Here is a 13911-nt window from a genome sequence, read left to right as displayed (position 1 = left end):
CCACCCGCAAGCCCAGAACCGCAGACTTGGAGAGGCCCAACCTACGAGTAAAGTACTCTTTATTTTAAAAACTGAATATCCGTGTTGCTGCGCACGTACTCCATGCGCGGTGGTTTACGTTTGAGGTCGGCTATCACTTTGCCAGGTGAAGGTGCGTCGAGTATTCTGACAACGCCATCTACTTAAGGACGATGGCTCGTTGAAGGTGTATGGTGGGCCAGACCCTGCCTACGCCCTGTGCCGGCATTTCTCGTTTAATCCCCCAGGGAAGGGCATCACCATGACCCTCATTTCACCGCCGGGCGAACCCAGGTCACAGCGACTCTGTATTCTGTGTTCCCGACCCCTAAACTATATCATTAGCAAGTTAACTCCTTAGAGGCATGTTCGTGGAAAAGAGTATTTCCCTTGGGATAGATGTGGAGCTTTAGACGTATGAGAGCCCTGGCCTGGGATTCCCCGGCCCCTCCATTCCCGCATGGACCCAAGTGCAGGCAGGAGAAGGCTGGGCGGAGGGGCTGTGCCCAGAGGCTCAGAGGCACGGCTCACTGGGTTACTGGGTTCCTGTGTTCCTGTTCTCCTGTTCTCACCATTGCCTGGATCCACAGCAGATCTTTCTTTTTTTTTTTCCCAACACAAGGCTACCACTGCCATTTTATTTATTTATTTTGCTTGTTTGTGGGTTTTCTTCAAGTTTTTTTTTTTAATTTGGGTATAGTCGATTTATAGTATTAGTTTGACGTGTACAACATAGTGATCCAAAATTTTTCAAGATTATACTCCATTTATAATTATTATAAAATGTTGGCTGTCTTCCCTGTGCTGTACAATATATCCTTGTAGCTTATTTATTTTATACATAGTAGTTTGTACCCCTGTCTTGCCCCTTCCCTCCCCTCACTGGTAACCACTAGCTTGCTCTCTATATCTGTGAGTCTGTTTATTTTTTGTTACATTCACAAAGTTTGTTGTATTCTTTAGATTCCACATCTAAGTGATAACATGCAGTATTTGTCTTTCACTGACTTATTTCACAAAGTATAACACCTTTCAGGTCCACGCATGTTGTTGCAAATGGCAACATTCATTCTTTTTTAGGGCCAAGTAATATTCCATTGTGTGTATAGACCACATCTTCTTTATCCATTCATCTGTGGATGGACACTTGGGTTGCTTCCGCGTCTGGGCTGTTATAAACCACAGCAGATCTTCTGTCTAAGGAACTAAGGCCACTGCCCACAGATCCTCACGAGATTGAGAACCATACATGTGAGAGTCTGATGGGATAGTGGAGATCATTCATATGGGCTCTCTGGGGGCATGGCTGTCTGTGGACAAGAAGCTGAGGGGCCTCAGTGCGTGGGGTTTGTCTGTCCCGGGCCATGAGCCCTGCATGGGCTGGAGCAGGGGACAGCCAAGGTTGTCAAGTAGAAAAGAGATCAAACAAGTCTGGCCACCCCAGAGCGAGACATAAGACTGGCCTTAGCTGGAGAGACAAAGTCACGTGGGACACATCCTAGGTCCCCCAGAATGGCCTGCACTGGCCAGGACACAGAGCTGGAGGCCCCCTCCCCCACTGGCCTGTTTTCCACAGCAGCTCTGGCTGGCCCAGCCAGCCTGCTAACGGGTCAACCCAGGCCCTTCTGGAGGGCAAGGTCCCGAGGGCCCCAGACCTACAGAATGTGCCTTAACTAGCAGGCTGCCCACCCCCATCACACCGACCTAGCCTCCGGGGGTCTCAGCCCTTCCAGATGTGGCCGGGCCCTCGAAGGAGGGTCTCGGTTGTGTCCTCCATACCTTCACCCATAGCCCCAGGCCCAGTTTCTGTCTCTTCACCTCCCACTTCCCCTTTCTCTTTCCTTCTGGGTTCCTCTCCCCAAATCTCCCTTTTCTGTCCGTTCACAGCAGCCCCCTAAAAATGATGCTCCTTCCTATTCCTGCTCCTTGGGGCTACACCCTCTTACCTGAGATGATGCAGAGGATGGGGGTGCAATGGGGCCCCGTCTTCCCCAGCGCCCGGGCCCTGCACTGGTGAGCAAGAAGGGCTTGGGGACCGCCTGGAGCCGACCATGGCTGGAGAGCAGAAGGGACGTGTCTGGTGTCACACCGCCAGGAGCACTGTGGTCCCCAGTGCCCCGGGAAGCCCTCCTCCAGCTCCCCAGAGTGCCCGGTCCCCGTCCCCACGTCCTGCTCCCCGGCTCCTTTCTGGCTCCCTCAACAGCCATTGTGTGCCCTCCCCAGGCCCCAGCTCCTGCCTCCCTGCCAATCTCAACCCTCCCAGGGCACCCAGCAGAGGTAAGCCCTTTTTGAAGACTTACTCTTGGCAGGGGTGCTTGTGTGTGAATTACACCCAGACACAGAAGCACGGAGGTCTCACTCTTCCAGGCTTCGCCCTTCCCTCCACCCCCCCGCCTCCCTGACCTCATCTCCCGCCAGCACTGCGCCCGGATGCTCCCGGAGCCCAGCACCTGCCGTGTTTGAACTCCCTTTCATGGAGGCAGGCCAGTCTCAGCATCTCAGCTGGGCCCAGGACGGAGGGTGGCCGAGGCGGGACACCCACCTCTGACCTGACTTTCCCCCAGGTTGTCATTAACCCCAACTACGAGGTGGCCGAGTCTGACTACACCAACAACATCATGAAGTGCAGGACCCGCTACGACGGCCACCGCATCTGGATGTACAACTGCCACATAGGTGAGGCCCCCGAGCCCCCAGGGCTGCCCCCAGACCTCCCAGGGTCCCCACCGCACAGCCTACCGCCAGGAGCCAGGCAGGAGCTGCCCTGCTTTCTCCAGGAACCAGAGCAGCTTTCTAATTTGGGCCAAGACCTCGGGGAAGGGAGCCAGCCTCACGTGTCCACACACAGCAGGGACAGTGTAGACACGAGGCCTGGAGGGAGGTTTTCATAGCCGGCTCTGGCTGAGGGAGGAGGGTACGGAAACAGACCTCAAAGCTATTTAAGGCTCATTATGCATGAGACCTCAAAAAATGTGGGCTCCAGCCATTTGTGGGCTTTGTATATGGTCTTCTTGCTGAGAGCTAGGAGCTGGTCCACCACGGCGGCTCCCAGTTGCCAACAGAGCAGCTTTTCCTTGCGTTACGCCACCTGGCTTACAAGAGGAAGGTGAGCTTTCTCTTCTGCAGGAAAAGTGATGGCCTCGCTCTCGGTGAAGGTGAAAAGTAAAGGCATTCGACTTAGTCACTCCTTCGCTTGACTCTGATAAGACACCTGACCCTGCCTGGCCCTAGCGATGGCCAGCACCTGTCGCCGCCCTGGTGGCATCACACAGAGGTGGCCCCTGCAGGCCACCTGGGGGAGGATGGTGGCTCCAGCCCTCGTGAGGCCTGAGATCTGGTTTACCTAACTCCATCTCCCCGATGCCCACCCCCCAGGTGGTTCCTTCAGTGAGGAGACGGAAAGAAAGTTTGAGCACTTCAGTGGACTCATAGATAACCAGCTCTCTTCGAGGTAAAGCGGCGACGTGGTCACCTCCTGCCCTCGGGCCGCAACGCATCTCCCTGGACACCTGCGGCCTGGCCCGATGGCCCTGCTCCCCGTCGCCCAGCCCGGCCCCGCCCGTCTCGACCCCCTGCAGCCACGGCCAAGCGCGGGAGGAAGGCGAGGATGGCGTGTTCTGACCTGCAGCCTGGACAGGCCTCTGGGGTTGGGGCTCGGCCGCGGGGCTGTGGGAGCAGCGCCCGCCAAGCGCCACCTCGTCCAGGACCCCAGGCGCGGAGGTGGTCGTCGGCTTGTCCCACCCGAACCACAGTCCACTCTGAGTCTGACGCCACCCACGCAGCTCACCACAAATAACCCCATTTCCTCCTCAAATTACGTGCTGGCAGCGTGAGTTACCACCCGAGGTGGTCAGGCCGAATCCTGTTCCTCCTCCTCTTAGGTCGTTTCCAGCCAACCTGGCTAGACTTCTCTCCCAGTTAAACAAACCGCCTCTGCTCTGTTCTGTCCTAGTCACGTGTGTAAGTAATGCTGCCACTGTCTTCTTCTGGTTGGGTGAGCTCAGCCCTGGTGCTTCTCCTCCCCCCAGCCCCCCACAGCCCTGTGTCCTTGTTTTTCAAGATACTATTATATTATTTTCACAGACTTTGAAGCACAAAGTAATTTAGTGGCATTTAATATTGGGCATCTGGGCCTTTGAAAGTATAGCTCAAAAGGAAAACCAGCCCACCTGTGTAAGTGACTCATCCCTCTGTCCTTCCAGTTCTGTGGGCAGTTAACTCAGTGGTGCTAGAACCAGGGTCCCGGGTGAGGAGGACACTCACCGATCACCATGTGTCATCGTGGACACTTACACATACTTGAAACTTGGAATAAAAGATTTATGACCTGCATCTGGGTTTCATTTGGGCCTCTGCACCCTGCTGCCGAGCAGCAGGGTTCCTTTCCGTAGTGGGCAGTCGGGGCTTCTCGGCCTTACAGGGTCTCTCCCGCAGAGGCGTGGGTCCTCGGGCCCCTCCGGTCCAGCGTGACCACAGGGGGGCCTCCTTAAATCAACCACCAGGAGGAGCAACTCCTGAGAACAGCAGTTTAAGGAGGTGATGAAAATCCACAGAAATACAGGACCTCGCCTTTCTTCGCTCTTGTTTTTTGGTGAAGTTTGTCAGGGGGCACAGTAGCTGTGTGAGGACCAGATGGGACCTCAAGACTTAACTCCCGGGAGGCCTCTCCAAAGGGCAGGGCCTGGGCTGGGCTCTGGGGGAGGAGCGATGACGCAGATGGGGGCCCACACTCTTCCTCGGGGCACAGTGAGGGTGGGCCCGTGCTAGCCGCTGTCCCCCAGCCACCGTGGCAGAGCGGACTAGGGCCCAGCACATCCGGGGGTCCACAGTGACCTCAAAGCGCCAGGTAGGGCCACTTGGCACCAACTCCACCCAAACCAAACACATGAGTGTGCTAGGATCCCATCCCCACAAAGATGCCCTCACACCCGCTCCTGTGAGGGGAGCAAACTCAGCGGGCAGTCCTGATTTCGTCTCTTGGCTTGTTCACGTTTATTTCTGCAAGGTCCCCTTGTGTAACCCACACCGCAAGTAACACTAGGATCCGTCCAAAGTTGTGGCCTCAGCACTGCCAACAGCCCACAGCTGCTCGGGGGGGGGGGGGGGGACTGGGCAGGTGTCACACAACAGGTGTAATCTCCCCTCCAAAACTGGGCAGCTCTGCACAAAAATGCCTTCGAGGCCCAGCAGGACCCCCCAGGCCACTCGGCTGGCACCAACTTCCGCAGCCCCAGGTCAAACGTGGGAGGCGAACAGCACCCCCTGGTGTCCGGCGGTAGGCCACCACATTTTGAAGCCATCATAGTATAACAACTCTTACGTTTTTATTTTTCAACTTCTGAACCCAGACCAAATTAAAGCCCACCACGCCCAGTGATGCTCCAAGGATGGCTCAGGGCTCTTGTGTGTGGCCTGCGGTGTTGGGGTCCCAGCTGAGCTGCGGGGGTGGGGGCGCCGACCAGGCCGGCCCTCTCAGGGCCCCTCAGGGCAGCAGTTGGCTCTCCATCACAGGCCGCTCTTTCTTTCTGTGTTGGAGCCCCAGGGCCCGGGCCACCAGCCTCCGGGCCACAGCTGTGTTTGTCTGTGGTCTCTCCTTCGCCAGACGCAGGAGCTCTAAGAGGAAAAGCCCCGTGGGGGTGGGGACCTGAATTCAAGCCTATGGCCTCCTCCCAGGGCCACAGTGGCCTCAGAGGCCATTAGCGATAACCTCTGAGGCCCAACTGGACCCCGGTGTGGCCAGATGCTGGTGGGAGGGCCCTCTGTGGGGCCCTGATCTAATCCTGCCACCTCTTTGCACCCTCCCTGCTTCTCCCACTGTGGGGGGCAGTGCTAACCTATCCCCCTCCCTGCTTTGGGGGCCCTCTGAGAGGAAAAGCAAATCAGGATGGGACACCTGGAGCTCTTGGATCAACAGACAGGATGTTTTTTGTCCCCAAGAAGTCTGGGACAAAGACCACGTAATCCACAAGAATGTGGATGGCCTCAGCAGGCTTCTCCGGGGCCAGTATTACCAGCCGCCACTTTGTGGCCATGGAAAACTGGCCTCTGAAAGTCCCCATTGTTCCTTCTGGAAGGAGGAAGGGCAGGGGGAGGAGCCATCATGTGGCACCTTCTCTCTGCCCCTCACCACCGCTGGCTGGTCCGCAGGCCCTTTTTTTCACTCCTCCAGGCTACTCTGCTTATCTCCCAGAGAAAGAAGCCAACTTGCAGGCATTAGGTGACTTGCTCGAGGCCAACTCAGGTAAGTGCCAGGGCCAAGATCACACCAAAGCCCAAGTTCTTTTACTCTAAAACATGGTTTGCAGGCCCTACAGAGAGACCAAGCTTCTCCCTGAGCCACGCCCGCAGGACGTGTGATTGGAGGCCAAGCCCAGGGCGGAGCAGCTGGCAGGCAGCACTCCTGATGGGACCCTTCCCTCCCTAGGTGGCCCGGTCCCCTGCAGTGGGGCAGGGGGACCCCACAGGCCACTGCAGCCCCGGGGCCCAACAGCAGAGAACCGAAGGGGGTGAAAAGAAGCCCACCCAGCCACATGCCCACGCAGCCCTCCGTCCACACCGCCTGCTCCCTTACTGGGCCTCTGCAGGGCCTTCAGCTTGGACTGCTTGGTTCCCTGCATGAGGGGCCGGATTTTGAGCGTGGAGAAATCCCTGGTCAGGGCCTCAGCAGCTGTGGAAAGACAACAGACCAGGAGCCATTCCATCTCCCTCCTGCTGAGGCCTCCTCAGGACCCAGGAACACACATGTCATCCCAAGGGCGATGCCACCCCTTCGTACACCCATTCCAAGCTCAGGGCCAGGGCTGCTGCCACTCCGGCGGGGCAAAAGAAGACCTCCATCAGCCCCCTCGTCCCCCAGAGCCCTCAGGCCTGCACGGGCCCATCCGTGCTCTCAGACGGCGAGTCTACACAGAGCCCACAGGTTAGGAGCCGCACAGGGAGGCTGCAGTTCTGACATCAGGAGAGGCGGGCCCCCACCTTCCAAAGCCCCAGAGCTCAAAACAAACTCCACCCTTCCCCTTCCAAGACGCTGCGAGGGTGTGTGCCCCCCCTGCCCCCAGTTGTGCTGGGCCACGGAGCACCTGAGCCACTTACAGAGCACGTCAGAGCTGGGAGGGGCTTCAGGTCCAAGCCACCGTACAGATGAGGAAACTGAGGCCAGGACGTGGCCTGCCCACGCCACACAGCTGGATAGAGCCCAGAAGGCAGCTGCCAACGTGCCTGACCCCCTGTTCCTTCCTCCCATACCCCCCACCTCCCTTTCAGTGGCTCCCTCTCTGGGGTTGAGGCCCCCACCATGCCCCGGACCTCTTTCTCCCTAGACACTGGCCCCTGTCCCTGAAACTTCAGGCTCTCCTGAGGATGGGGCCCGACCCAGCCATGGTCACTCGCAGCTCTGTGTTGAGAAGCCCATGGTTCTGAGAAGGCCAGGCAGGCAGGGCAGAGGGGTGGCTCTTTATAAATACGCCCAAAGTGAGCAGTGGTGTGTCAGGGGCAGCTCGGAAAAGTGGCCAAGAGGAAGGAGCACCAGAGTGACAGCTGGGGGCTGGCTTGCGTCCCCTGCTTTGACATAGAGCGGTTTTGTAACCTTGACCTGACATCCTGGGAACCTCGGTCTCCCCATCTGTAAAACAGAGGTCACCTGACCCACTGCTTGAGGCTGAAAGAAAACAGAATGAGGACTCATCTGCTCGAATCGTACAAAACTGCCAGCATCTGAATGATTTTGACCTATAGAAACAGCAGAGGAGGGGCCGAGCCCACCACGCAGCCGCCTTACCTGAGGCCAGGCACGGGAAGACTCCGAGCGCATGCGTGTCGTCCACCCACTGGATCCTGAACCCCTTCTCTCTGCACCGGGGAAGAGAGACAGAGTGATTACGAGAGCAAAGGGCAAACCCCTTCTGCTACGGGAAGCCCCTTCCACCTCCAACCCTCGGACACTCCACTACGAGCCCAGGACAAGTTCCCGTCTCCTCTGGGAGGAAGACCACCACCGGCAGCAAACTCTCTGAAGACAATACATTCAGCTGCACAAAGACAAGCGTCACCCCTGCTGATAGGCTGGGCCCCGAGGCCTGGAACTGAAGGAGCCAGGACTGCAGCCTGGAGCACGCGCCGAGGGCGGAGAGGGCTCCTCACAGGCGCTGTCACGCCAGGCCGAGGGCATGGGGCCCGGGGCTGGAGACAAAAGCTTTCTATGTGGGGACAGGACCTAAAAGAAGCATGTCGATGCAGCTGCCCCGACAGACTGTCCTCCCGCCTCGCAGGAGAGCATCCCTGAGTCCCAGCACAGTGGCTTCTCTGTGGCACTGCCACGCAGGCCGAGGAAGTCACCAGTGGCCCCAGCTGGCCCCACCCTCAGGGGTGGAGGGCAGATGAGCCCCGTGTGCCCCACCAAGCTGCCCCTTCAGCCTTCCTCCAGCTCAGGCTCGGAGAGGGCCAGGGAGGTTGTTCCAGGAGTGTTCAGAAAAGGTGCTGGGAAGAAAGGGGTGCTTTCAAAGCCTAAGCAGGAAGAGAGAAGAGGGACTAGAGAAAAGAAGGTGGGCATTTAGAAAAAGAAGAAAGGAGAAAAGATTGGATTTAGATCCAAAAAACTGGGGGAAATGAGATGTCTTTCTCTCAATATATCCCCAATCTCCCATCTCTACGCGGACTCTGCCCCAGACCTGCTCAAGGCCAGCTCACCCCAGAAATAGTTCCTGCACAGAGATGGCCCTCAGGGTGGAGGCAGGAGCTGCCTGCATCCTGCATCCTGCATCCTGATGGAGGCCCCCCGGGTCCTGGTGGGTGAGTGGTCTTGCAGGGAGCCAGAGGTCTGCTGCCGTGTGCCAGCAGGACTGGGCTGAGGGCCCCTGGAAAGTGTCTACAACCGAAAAATCGGCTCTCCTCCTTTGTACAATCTGGCCAGCAGGCCGAACTGCCCAGGACTGTGGAGCCCAGAGCACTTTCTGTCTGTCTTTCTAGATTGGGGGAGAGGCAGGCAAGTGTCCCCCACAACAAAGGGACGTCCCAGCTCCTCTCCAAAGGGTGGGTAGCCACCCTCATACCTCCAACTCCCACCCCCTGAAGCCTCTCTGACACTCACTGGAACTCGGAAAACGCTGCCAGCAGGTCCTCGGTGGTGAGCGCCGGCTCAAAGTCATAGATCTCCACCACGTGGGCAAAGTCCTTCTCTCCAGGCAGCTCCTCTGTGAAGGAGGACGTGTCCACGTGGATCTTCTCTACCTGAATCTCCTTCTCGGTCAGGTTGTCCGTTATCTGGGAAAGATCAGACCCTTTAGTGAGGGAGCTCTGACACACCGCTTCAAACGACTGCTCTCAAAACCACACACGGAGAGTCCTGCAGGCTTCTGGGTGGGCAGGGAGGAGAGTGCCCCGCACAGGGGCCTGGGAAAGTTGGCAAGATGGCAGACTGGGCCAGAAGATGGAGAAGCATGAGTTTTGGGGGGAGGGAACTTACTTTGTGGAGTCCCCACTGGGTGACCGGCACTGACACACATTATGTTTCATAGAATCCTGAAGTCTATTCTATAGACCTGCTTTACAAATCAGTAAACTAAGTCAAAGGATTACGTCTTCTACCCAAAGTTGCCGTCAGTAAGAGATGGAGCTGGGCAGGTCCAGGTTCTTTCCTTCTCTCATTAACGGGGTGATAAAAAGCAAGGCTTTCTGGTCTCCATCCTTCACCTACAAAGTAGTGATACAGGAGGCCCGCTCTCCCAACTGACACAGCAGTCAGGCTCAGGCGCGAGCACACAGCTCCAAGGAAACGAGATTTGTTAAGACAGAGCTTCAGGTAGAAGAGTAATTCTCACGACCTGTATCTGTAGTGCATTACGAAGCATGTGTACATACTTCCTATCTCATTACCTTGAGAAGACTTAGGAAACAAAAGCAAAATGACTTGCCCACAGTCAAATAGCTCCTACGTGGTTGAGCTCGGACCCAAATCCACACCCCAGATCCCAAATCCTGAGCCTCCTCCCCTCCCCCAAGTAGGTCCCAATTCCTGTGGGCAAGGCCCCGGTGTCTTTCCCCCACCAACCTAAGGGACCCCATCACCCAACACCCAGCCCTGCTCAGCCGGCACCTCCTCCACCCCTCCACACCATGACCCCTGGCCCCCACCCACCCTCGACTACACCCACCTCACTTCCGCCCTCCCTTTTCCGGGCTTAAGAGCCTCATCACCTCCTGCAGCAGCTCACTGTAATCGTCCTCGTCCTCGGAGCAGCTGCCAGGCCCCTCCTCTTCCACCTCCTCCTCTTCCTCCTTGGCCGCCAGGCTCCTCTCCAGCTCACTCCCATTCCCCTCTTCCAAGTCGGGCTGCAGACCCGGCCCAGGCTGTGTGGCCGTCTCTGACCCGTGTCCCGTCCCTGAGTGGCTCTCAGGCCCCAGGGACTCGGCGGCCACTGAGTCCGGCAGCGACTCTTTCTTACAACTTTTGCCCGGGCCTTTTCCGTCCTCTGCTGCCTGAGTCACTGACACAGGAAGTTCCTGATCAGAGCTGGGGTCCCCAGCACCCATATCTCCGGGGTCTTCTGGGGGCCCTCCGGCTGGAGCATCTCCCTGGAGCCCTGGGGGAGTGGGTGGCGCCCACTCTTGCCTGCGCAGCACGCGGGGCACATACAAAGCCTGGTCCGGCTTGCGTCCGCGGTGCCACCGGCCGGCCCGCGCCCCTCGGGGACCAGCGGCCGCTCCCTGGCTTGAAGCGGGCCTAGGACCTCGGTACTTGCTAGGGTGGGAGGCAGGAGGGCGGCAGGGGCCAGAGAGTCCATCTGAACTGGGTAACCTACAGAGGGAGCAAGCGGTGATCAGAGCAATGTTTGGGCCTTAAGGGAAATGACTTACTGGAGCGACCTGCCATTCAGGCATGAAGCTCTCAAGTCAGCATTAGGCAAAAACCAAAGCCAAAATGCCCCTCGAAAACATCTTAACAAGGTTGGATGCCTTCCCTGAACAAGCTCAAACCAGGCAGCATTCCCTCTAGTGTTATAAACCGAATTAGAGACAGCTGAGTCTTCGGTTACTCACCAGGTAAGGTAAGTACTTGCATTTAGGAACTATGTTATTAGAAAAATATGTACTTGAAAGGCTGGGATCATAGTCATTATAAAATCCTGCGAGACATACGTGGAAGCACCTAAGGGAAGGCCCAGGTGTGCTCTCACGGTCATGACCTCTGTGGGGCACAAGCTTGCTGAGAGGAACACTGAGCAGACACCCTCCCTGCTTAAACTGCTCTCTCTCTCATGGCCCAGTGTGTGCAGCTGCATTTGTTAAGTGAATTCCACAAAAACGCACATCTACTCCCCTGCTGGGGCAGAAAGCAGCGCTGACTCTGAGCAATGGAGGCTGGGGATAGAGGTGATGGCCTGGGGGCTCCCAGCCCTAGTTCCCTCCCAGGGGCTGACCAGCGAACCCAACCACACTGAACTGCTGAAGGGCCTCCAAGGCGGCAGGATACACACCTGATGTCCAGGTGACAGATGACCGTTCTCCTCCTCCAGCCCTCCCCAACAGAGAAGCTGCTCAAAAGATCAAAATTCTCTGCTGTCCTGTGGATCAGGTACCGGAGGCGACTGGAGAGTGGAGGGAAAAGAAGGACCCTGGGGAGAGAAGTGAAGGAATGCTGAGCTGGGGCTCCAGGTGCAGCCCCCAGGCCTGACCCCCACCAGGTCCACCCCCAGTTCAAAGGGGGCTTCAACACTAGGCTCCCTCTGCCCCCTTGGGCCCACGCTGACTGCAAAGGACCTGGGAATAGCACCTTCTGGTGCTGGGCCCCTTCAGTCTCCCAGTGATGCTCAAAGTTACACAGGAAAGATGCAGCTGGGAGAGGCCTTATTAAACATAAAGGCCAAGGTCAGAGTCAGCTGCGAACCCGTTACTTTCAATGCACCACTGGATGAAGGGGCACGGTGACCCTAGCAGAAAGGGCGCGGGCAGCCGAGGCCCCCACCTTCATCCCAGCTTACTTTGACAGCTGCTTCTGCAGCAGGAAGCGGTCCAGCTCCTCCTGGATGCGGTGCACGAAGTCATTCTCGGCCGAGGAGAGGAAGACTCCGTCCAAGCAGAGAAGGGCCAGGGTGACAGGTGGGAGGGCCTGCGGAGCAACAGAAACGGCCGCGATCAGAGCGCAGACACCGGGCCCATCCACATCCAAGGTCGAGATCTCTCCTCTGTCCAGTGAGGAGCTGGGCTCGGAGGCTGGGGAGGGACGTGCGCAGGATCCTGGGGAAGGGCAGCAGCCGGTCAGGGGGGGGGTCTCCCGGCCCCCGCTGCGCCCGCGCCCCGCCGCCTCGGGCCTGCTCCATGGGCACGATGGACCGTCCCCAGCCCCTAAGCAAGAGGCCCGAGGCGAGCGCCAGGCCAGCCGCTAGCGGGGCGACTGGTCCCCAGGCCGGCCCGCTGCACTCACCGCGGCCGCCCCGCGCGTCGCCGCCGCAGCTCTGAGGGTCCCCAGAAGCCTGCGCGCCCAGGCGCCCGAGAACCACCCGGGGCGTCCGCATGGCCGCAGCGCCACCGTGCGGCCCGGGGGAGGCATCGCAGCAACGACAGAGGAATGTTCTTGATTTGTCCCTGAGAGCTCACTGTCTCCTAGGACCAATTAATTTCGGGGAATACTTTGGAGTGGCTCCTATATGCTAGGTTGTGGGAGTACCAGATTTTCCAGTTCATTGTTCCCCTCCCTAGGGACGTAAGAGAGGAATCAATAGGAAGTTTCCAGGCATCAAGTATTTCTGTCATTTTGACTTTATCAAAGTTGTTTTCATTTTCTACAAAGTATATTAGATACATCAATAACATTACAATATTTATAAATTGAAATTTAAAACTTAATAAAAACTAGTTATTGAAATGTTATTTCCATACACTAATGTAAGTTAAAATCTAAATAACTGTAAGAAATATTTTGTGAATAAAAAGCCAGTCTCAGACATAAAAAAAATTCTACACAAAACTATATGGAATTTTAAGAAAAAGCAAAGAGATTAAAATAGCTAAAGAAAATATAAATACAGAGGCTTGCATTGTAGATCCAACATATGACTAATAAACCTGAGGAAGCCTCTCATTTCGTGCCTAGCGCAGCCATGGCTCGTGGTCCCAAGAAGCACCTGCAGCATGTAGCAGCTCCAAAGCATTGGATGCTGGATAAACTCACCGGTGTGTTTGCTCCTCTTCCATCTACTGGTCCCCACAAGCTGAGGGAATGTCTCCCTCTCCTCATTTTCCTAAGGAAGAGACTTAAGTATGCCCTAATGGGTGAAAAAGTAAAGAAAATTTGCATGCAGCGTTTCATTGAGATTGATGGCAAGGTTCACACTGATATAACCTACCCTGCTGGTTTTACGGAAGTCAGCAGCGCTGACAAGACTGGAAAGAATGTCCATCTGATCCATGGCACCAAAGGTTGCTTTGCTGTCCATCATATTACACCTGAGGAGGCCAAGTACAAGTTGTGCAAAGTGAGAAAGATCTTTGTGGTCACAAAAGGAATCCCTCATCTGGTGACGCATGATGCCCGCACCATCCGCTACCCTGATCCCCTCATCAAGGTGAATGACACCATTCAGATTGATTTAGAGACTGGCAAGATTACTGATTTCATCAAATTTGACACTGGTAACCTCTGCCTGGTGACTGGAGATGCTAACCCGGGGAGAACTGGTGTGATCACCAACAGAGACAGACATCCTGGTTCTTTTGATATAGTTCATGTGAAATATGTCAACGGCAACAGCTTTGCCACCTGGCTCTCCAACATGTTCATTATTGGCAAAGGCAACAAACCAAGGATCTCTCTTCCCTGTGGAAAAGGTATCCGCCTTACCATTGCTGAAGAGAGAGACAAGAGACTGGCAGCCAGACAGAGCAGTGGATAAAATGATC

The 13911-nt window shown here is 56.5% G+C and overlaps 3 protein-coding genes across 5 annotated transcripts in view; 2 read left to right on the top strand and 1 right to left on the bottom strand.

Annotated features, from left to right (window-relative positions):
* LOXL2 (lysyl oxidase like 2) overlaps positions 1 to 4350 on the top strand; it is an 89614-nt gene extending 85264 nt beyond the window's left edge. Inside the window, exons 13-14 of the mRNA XM_031442208.2 lie at positions 2583 to 2694; positions 3394 to 4350. Coding sequence (XP_031298068.1) covers positions 2583 to 2694; positions 3394 to 3473 — 192 coding nt within the window. The 3' untranslated portion in view covers positions 3474 to 4350. The remainder of the gene's footprint in view (positions 1 to 2582; positions 2695 to 3393) is intronic.
* Positions 4351 to 5320: 970 nt separating this feature from the next.
* On the bottom strand, positions 5321 to 12577 carry R3HCC1 (R3H domain and coiled-coil containing 1). Of its 3 annotated transcripts, none has more exons than XR_010379195.1 (9): positions 12437 to 12542; positions 11994 to 12249; positions 11490 to 11627; positions 10210 to 10810; positions 9104 to 9276; positions 7796 to 7866; positions 7111 to 7675; positions 6590 to 6685; positions 5612 to 5631 (listed from the first exon to the last, which is right to left on the bottom strand). XR_010379195.1 is itself a non-coding variant. In XM_064482479.1 (8 exons), exons 1-8 carry the CDS (start codon positions 12525 to 12527, stop codon positions 5501 to 5503), a joined length of 1557 nt encoding a protein of 518 aa, XP_064338549.1. In that variant the 5' UTR covers positions 12528 to 12542; the 3' UTR covers positions 5321 to 5500. The 3 variants fall into 3 exon arrangements, 1 of the variants encoding a protein (XP_064338549.1); XR_004133503.2 differs by having other exon boundaries at positions 5613 to 5631; positions 11994 to 12121; positions 12437 to 12577; XM_064482479.1 differs by lacking the exon at positions 7111 to 7675 and having other exon boundaries at positions 5321 to 5631.
* A 518-nt stretch (positions 12578 to 13095) lies between these two features.
* LOC105102486 (small ribosomal subunit protein eS4, X isoform) lies at positions 13096 to 13904 on the top strand. The gene has a single exon (XM_010995863.3). It carries the CDS (start codon positions 13113 to 13115, stop codon positions 13902 to 13904), a length of 792 nt encoding a protein of 263 aa, XP_010994165.1. The 5' UTR covers positions 13096 to 13112.
* The last annotated feature ends 7 nt before the right edge of the window (positions 13905 to 13911 follow it).

The sequence above is a fragment of the Camelus dromedarius genome, chromosome 36 (assembly GCF_036321535.1).
Source record: "Camelus dromedarius isolate mCamDro1 chromosome 36, mCamDro1.pat, whole genome shotgun sequence".
NCBI lineage: Eukaryota > Metazoa > Chordata > Mammalia > Artiodactyla > Camelidae > Camelus > Camelus dromedarius.
The sequence above is the reverse complement of the archived record's forward strand: the minus strand, read 5'-3'. Positions and strand labels throughout refer to the sequence as shown.

Excerpts from the sequence above, each read along its gene's own strand:
- R3HCC1 (XM_064482479.1), bottom strand. The coding sequence starts at position 12,527 with ATGCGGACGCCCCGGGTGGTTCTCGGGCGCCTGGGCGCGCAGGCTTCT. Across the intron at positions 11,628-11,993 it reads CTGCAGAAGCAGCTGTCAAA|GGTCCTTCTTTTCCCTCCAC; the intron begins GTAAGCTGGGAT and ends TTCTCTCCCCAG. Across the intron at positions 6,686-7,795 it reads CTTCCCGTGCCTGGCCTCAG|CTGCTGAGGCCCTGACCAGG; the intron begins GTAAGGCGGCTG and ends GTCTTTCCACAG.
- LOC105102486 (XM_010995863.3), top strand. The coding sequence starts at position 13,113 with ATGGCTCGTGGTCCCAAGAAGCACCTGCAGCATGTAGCAGCTCCAAAG.